The sequence below is a fragment of the Mixophyes fleayi genome, chromosome 1 (assembly GCF_038048845.1).
Source record: "Mixophyes fleayi isolate aMixFle1 chromosome 1, aMixFle1.hap1, whole genome shotgun sequence".
In the NCBI taxonomy this organism is placed as follows: domain Eukaryota; kingdom Metazoa; phylum Chordata; class Amphibia; order Anura; family Limnodynastidae; genus Mixophyes; species Mixophyes fleayi.
The window spans coordinates 1219727-1227014 of record NC_134402.1 but is presented as its reverse complement, the minus strand read 5'-3'; the positions used below and the strand labels follow the sequence as shown (position 1 = coordinate 1227014).

Here is a 7288-nt window from a genome sequence, read left to right as displayed (position 1 = left end):
TCACACACTGTCCGTATTACCCCCCTGTATCACACACTGTCCATATTACCCCTCCTGTATAAAACAGTCCATATTACCCCCCTGTATCACACACTGTCCATATTACCCCCTGTATCATACACTGTCCATACTACCCCTCCTGTATCATACACTGTCCATATAACCCCCCTGTATCACACACTGTCCATATTACCCCCCTGTATCACACACTGTCCATATTACCCCCCTGTATCACACACTGTCCATATTACCCCCCTGTATCAAACACTGTCCGTATTACCCCCCTGTATCACACACTGTCCGTATTACCCCCCTGTATCACACACTGTCCATATTACCCCTCCTGTATCACACACTGTCCGTATTACCCCCTGTATCACACACTGTCCATATTACTCCTCTGTATCACACACTGTCCATATTACCCCTCCTGTATCACACACTGTCCATATTACCCCCCTGTATCAAACACTGTCCGTATTACCCCCCTGTATCACACACTGTCCGTATTACCCCCCTGTATCAAACACTGTCCGTATTACCCCCCTGTATCACACACTGTCCGTATTACCCCCCTGTATCACACACTGTCCATATTACCCCTCCTGTATAAAACAGTCCATATTACCCCCCTGTATCATACACTGTCCATATTACCCCTCCTGTATCACACACTGTCCATATTACCCCTCCTGTATCACACACTGTCCATATTACCCCCCTGTATCACACACTGTCCATATTACCCCCTTGTATCATACACTGTCCATATTACCCCCCTGTATCATACACTGTCCATATTACCCCCCCTGTATCACACACTGTCCATATTACCCCCCCTGTATCACACACTGTCCATATTACTCCTCTGTATCACACACTGTCCATATTACCCCCCTGTATCAAACACTGTCCGTATTACCCCCCTGTATCACACACTGTCCGTATTACCCCCCTGTATCACACACTGTCCGTATTACCCCCCCTGTATCAAACACTGTCCGTATTACCCCCCTGTATCACACACTGTCCGTATTACCCCCCTGTATCACACACTGTCCATATTACCCCTCCTGTATAAAATAGTCCATATTACCCCCCTGTATCACACACTGTCCATATTACCCCCCTGTATCACACACTGTCCATATTACCCCCTCCTGTATCACACACTGTCCATATTAACCCCCTGTATCACACACTGTCCATATTACCCCCCTGTATCACACACTGTCCATATTACCCCTCCTGTATCACACTTTCCATATTACCCCTCCTGTATCACACACTGTCCATATTACCCCCCTGTATCACACACTGTCCATATTACACCCCCCTGTATCACACACTGTCCATATTACCCCCCTGTATCACACACTGTCCATATTACCCCCCTGTATCACACACTGTCCATATTACTCCTCTGTATCACACACTGTCCATATTACCCCCCTGTATCAAACACTGTCCGTATTACCCCCCTGTATCACACACTGTCCGTATTACCCCCCTGTATCACACACTGTCCGTATTACCCCCCTGTATCAAACACTGTCCGTATTACCCCCCTGTATCACACACTGTCCGTATTACCCCCCTGTATCACACACTGTCCATATTACCCCTCCTGTATAAAATAGTCCATATTACCCCCCTGTATCACACACTGTCCATATTACCCCCCTGTATCACACACTGTCCATATTACCCCCTCCTGTATCACACACTGTCCATATTAACCCCCTGTATCACACACTGTCCATATTACCCCCCTGTATCACACACTGTCCATATTACCCCTCCTGTATCACACTTTCCATATTACCCCTCCTGTATCACACACTGTCCATATTACCCCCCTGTATCACACACTGTCCATATTACACCCCCCTGTATCACACACTGTCCATATTACCCCCCTGTATCACACACTGTCCATATTACCCCCCTGTATCACACACTGTCCATATTACCCCCCTGTATCACACACTGTCCATATTACCCCTCTGTATCACACACTGTCCATATTACCCCCTTCTGTATCACACACTGTCCATATTACCCCCTCCTGTATTACACACTGTCCATATTACCCCCCTGTATCATACACTGTCCATATTACCCCTCCTGTATCACACACTGTCCATATTACCCCTCCTGTATCACACACTGTCCATATTACCCCCCTGTATCACACACTGTCCATATTACTCCTCTGTATCACACACTGTCCATATTACCCCTCCTGTATCACACACTGTCCATATTACCCCCCTGTATCAAACACTGTCCGTATTACCCCCCTGTATCACACACTGTCCGTATTACCCCCCTGTATCAAACACTGTCCGTATTACCCCCCTGTATCACACACTGTCCGTATTACCCCCCTGTATCACACACTGTCCATATTACCCCTCCTGTATAAAACAGTCCATATTACCCCCCTGTATCACACACTGTCCATATTACCCCCCTGTATCACACACTGTCCATATTACCCCCTCCTGTATCACACACTGTCCATATTAACCCCCTGTATCACACACTGTCCATATTACCCCCCTGTATCACACACTGTCCATATTACCCCTCCTGTATCACACTTTCCATATTACCCCTCCTGTATCACACACTGTCCATATTACCCCCCTGTATCACACACTGTCCATATTACACCCCCCTGTATCACACACTGTCCATATTACCCCCCTGTATCATACACTGTCCATATTACCCCCCTGTATCACACACTGTCCATATTACCCCCCTGTATCACACACTGTCCATATTACCCCTCTGTATCACACACTGTCCATATTACCCCCTTCTGTATCACACACTGTCCATATTACCCCCTCCTGTATTACACACTGTCCATATTACCCCCCTGTATCATACACTGTCCATATTACCCCTCTGTATCACACACTGTCCATATTACCCCCCCTGTATCACACACTGTCCATATTACCCCTCTGTATCACACACTGTCCATATTACCCACTTCTGTATCACACACTGTCCATATTACCCCCCTGTATCATACACTGTCCATATTACCCCCCTGTATCACACACTGTCCATATTACCCCCTCCTGTATTACACACTGTCCATATTACCCCCCTGTATCACACACTGTTCATATTACCACCTCCTGTGTAGTAGTGTGTGAGCTGTATGTGGTGTAGCAGTGTGTGAGCTGCTGTATAGTAGTGTGTGAGCTGCTGTGTACTAGTGTGTGCGCTGGATGTAGTGGTGTAGCAGTGTGTGAGCTGGATGTAGTGGTGTAGTACTGTGTGAGTTGGATGTAGTAGTGTAGCTATGTGAGCTGGATGTAGTGGTGTAGCAGTGTGTGAGCTGGCTGTATTAGTGCAGTATGTGAGCTGGATGTAGTGGTGTAGCAGTGTGTGAGCTGGATGTAGTGGTGTAGCAGTGTGTGAGCTGGATGTAGTGGTGTAGCAGTGTGTGAGCTGGGTGTAGTAGTGTAGCTATGTGAGCTGGATGTAGTGGTGTAGTAGTGTGTGAGCTAGATGTAGTGGTGTAGTAGTGTGTGAGCTGGATGTAGTGGTGTAGGAGTGTGTGAGCTAGATGTAGTGGTGTAGTAGTGTGTGAGCTGGATGTAGTAGTGTAGCTATGTGAGCTGGATGTAGTGGTGTAGCAGTGTGTGAGCTAGATGTAGTGGTGTAGCAGTGTGTGAGCTGGGTGTAGTAGTGTACCTATGTGAGCTGGATGTAGTGGTCTAGCAGTGTGTGAGCTGGATGTAGTGGTGTAGGAGTGTGTGAGCTGGATGTAGTAGTGTAGCTATGTGAGCTGGATGTAGTGGTGTAGCAGTGTGTGAGCTAGATGTAGTGGTGTAGCAGTGTGTGAGCTGGGTGTAGTAGTGTACCTATGTGAGCTGGATGTAGTGGTGTAGCAGTGTGTGAGCTGGATGTAGTAGTGTAGCTATGTGAGCTGGATGTAGTAGTGTAGCTATGTGAGCTGGATGTAGTGGTGTAGCTATGTGAGCTGGATGTAGTGGTGTAGCTATGTGAGCTGGATGTAGTGGTGTAGCAGTGTGTGAGCTGGATGTATTAGTGCAGTATGTGAGCTGTATGTAGTGGTGTAGCAGTGTGTGAGCTGGATGTAGTGGTGTAGCAGTGTGTGAGCTGGATGTAGTGGTGTAGCTATGTGAGCTGGATGTAGTGGTGTAGCTATGTGAGCTGGATGTATTGGTGTAGAAGTGTGTGAGTTGGATGTAGTAGTGTAGCTATGTGAGCTGGATGTAGTGGTGTAGTAGTGTGTGAGCTGGATGTAGTAGTGTAGCTATGTGAGCTGGATGTAGTAGTGTAGCTATGTGAGCTGGATGTAGTAGTGTAGCAGTGTGTGAGTTGGATGCAGCAGTGTAGTAGTGTGTGAGTTGGATATAGTGGTGTAGGAGTGTGTGAGCTGGATGTAGTGGTGTAGCAGTGTGTGAGCTGGATGTAGTGGTGTAGCAGTGTGTGAGATGGGTGTAGTAGTGTAGCTATGTGAGTTGGATGTAGTAGTGTAGCTATGTGAGCTGGATGTACTAGTGTAGCTATGTGAGCTGGATGTAGTAGTGTAGCAGTGTGTGAGTTGGATATAGTGGTGTAGCAGTGTGTGAGCTGGGTGTAGTAGTGTAGCTATGTGAGTTGGATATAGTGGTGTAGCAGTGTGTGAGTTGGATATAGTGGTGTAGCAGTGTGTGAGCTGGGTGTAGTAGTGTAGCTATGTGAGTTGGATATAGTGGTGTAGCAGTGTGTGAGCTGGATGTAGTAGTGTAGCTATGTGAGCTGGATGTAGTGGTGTAGCAGTGTGTGAGCTGGATGTAGTGGTGTAGCAGTGTGTGAGCTGGATATAGTGGTGTAGCAGTGTGTGAGTTGGATATAGTGGTGTAGCAGTGTGTGAGCTGGATGTAGTGGTGTAGCAGTGTGTGAGCTGGATATAGTGGTGTAGCAGTGTGTGAGCTGGATGTAGTGGTGTAGTAGTGTGTGAGCTGGATGTAGTGGTGTAGCTATGTGAGCTGGATGTAGTGGTGTAGCTATGTGAGCTGGGTGTAGTGGTGTAGCAGTGTGTGAGTTGGATGTAGTGGTGTAGCGGTGTGTGAGCTGGATGTAGTGGTGTAGCAGTGTGTGAGCTGGATGTAGTGGTGTAGCTATGTGAGCTGGATGTAGTGGTGTAGCTATGTGAGCTGGGTGTAGTGGTGTAGCAGTGTGTGAGCTGGATGTAGTGGTGTAGCAGTGTGTGAGCTGGGTGTAGTAGTGTAGCAGTGTGTGAGTTGGATATAGTGGTGTAGCAGTGTGTGAGCTGGATGTAGTAGTGTAGCTATGTGAGTTGGATGCAGTAGTGTGTGAGCTGGATGTAGTGGTGTAGCAGTGTGTGAGATGGGTGTAGTAGTGTAGTAGTGTGTGAGTTGGATATAGTGGTGTAGCAGTGTGTGAGCTGGATGTAGTGGTGTAGCAGTGTGTGAGCTGGATGTAGTGGTGTAGCAGTGTGTGAGCTGGGTGTAGTAGTGTAGCTATGTGAGTTGGATATAGTGGTGTAGCAGTGTGTGAGCTGGATGTAGTGGTGTAGCAGTGTGTGAGCTGGGTGTAGTAGTGTAGCAGTGTGTGAGTTGGATATAGTGGTGTAGCAGTGTGTGAGCTGGATGTAGTAGTGTAGCTATGTGAGTTGGATATAGTGGTGTAGCAGTGTGTGAGCTGGATGTAGTGGTGTAGCAGTGTGTGAGATGGGTGTAGTAGTGTAGTAGTGTGTGAGTTGGATATAGTGGTGTAGTAGTGTGTGAGCTGGATGTAGTGGTGTAGCAGTGTGTGAGCTGGATGTAGTGGTGTAGCAGTGTGTGAGCTGGGTGTAGTAGTGTAGCTATGTGAGTTGGATATAGTGGTGTAGCAGTGTGTGAGCTGGATGTAGTGGTGTAGCAGTGTGTGAGCTGGGTGTAGTAGTGTAGCTATGTGAGCTGGGTGTAGTAGTGTAGCTATGTGAGTTGGATATAGTGGTGTAGCAGTGTGTGAGCTGGATGTAGTGGTGTAGCAGTGTGTGAGCTGGATGTAGTGGTGTAGCAGTGTGTGAGCTGGATATAGTGGTGTAGCAGTGTGTGAGCTGGATGTAGTGGTGTAGCAGTGTGTGAGCTGGGTGTAGTGGTGTAGCAGTGTGTGAGCTGGGTGTAGTAGTGTAGTTATGTGAGCTGGATGTAGTGGTGTAGCAGTGTGTGAGCTGGATGTAGTGGTGTAGCAGTGTGTGAGCTGGGTGTAGTAGTGTAGCTATGTGAGTTGGATATAGTGGTGTAGTAGTGTGTGAGCTGGATGTAGTGGTGTAGCAGTGTGTGAGCTGGGTGTAGTAGTGTAGCAGTGTGTGAGCTGGATGTAGTGTGTGTCTATCAATGAGAACATATCCTCTTACCTTCCCCTCTGGGACGTTCAGCGCTGTAATGTTTCTGTCATTATACCGGGCTCCTTTTATCCCAGTCACCAGGATTTGTGGGGTCTCCATGAGGGGGTGTCTGGGCGAGGACAGGAAAGTGACAGAGATCAGGGAGTGAGCAGTAGAGATGGGGTGATTAGAGATGGGTGATTAATGGAGAACATGACAGTGTAACAGTCTGTATCTGTGTGTGTGACATCAGAAGGTTCCTGGACGTCGTCTCACCACAGAATGGCCTCACAGATAAGGTGATAACAAGGAACCTGACTCACTACAACCTCACACAGTTATCTCATGTGCCTGAGGCCAGAGGAAGCTCAGGGTGTGAGAGGAAGGATACTGAGAGTGTGCCAGGGATGGGGCATAGTGTATACAGTAAGGGTTATAGGAAGGGATATACTCTTATACAGAGTAAGTGGTAGAAGAAGGGTATATAGTGTACAAAGTATTGTTATCATTGCTGATGACTGCTGGGCTTGCCTTGCCACCGTCCCCTTTCTTTATCCCAACTGCGCCCCTCTAAACGCAGTAGGAGGAGCCTGCAACTGCTTCCTTCTGGGTAACTCTCGCTGCTGGTGTGCCCCCTTACTTGGTACCTGGGCTGGTACCCCTGACCTCTTCCTTCAGATCATGGTGCTATTGATGGATCCCCCTGGCCTATCACACTGGCCAGAGCTGCAGGTAGTGGGCAGAGCGGTGGTACTGGATGCTGGGTCCCAACCTCAGAACAACCGGATAACAGATTAGATTGGTCTAATCTGTAGGTCACAGGAATTACAGCAGGTAAGTAGTCATCAAACCAGGATCTTGAAGTAGTGAAATTTATTAGCTGAAGAAGTCCTAATAAGGACAGTTACATGTTAGTTT

At 47.7% G+C, this 7288-nt stretch overlaps 1 protein-coding gene across 1 annotated transcript in view; it reads right to left on the bottom strand.

Annotated features, from left to right (window-relative positions):
• LOC142103644 (interleukin-12 subunit beta-like) overlaps nt 1–6606 on the bottom strand; it is a 29615-nt gene extending 23009 nt beyond the window's left edge. Inside the window, exon 1 of the mRNA XM_075187753.1 lies at nt 6401–6606. Within this exon, the coding sequence (XP_075043854.1) occupies nt 6401–6490 (90 nt within the window). The 5' untranslated portion in view covers nt 6491–6606. The remainder of the gene's footprint in view (nt 1–6400) is intronic.
• Between the last annotated feature and the right edge of the window lie 682 nt (nt 6607–7288).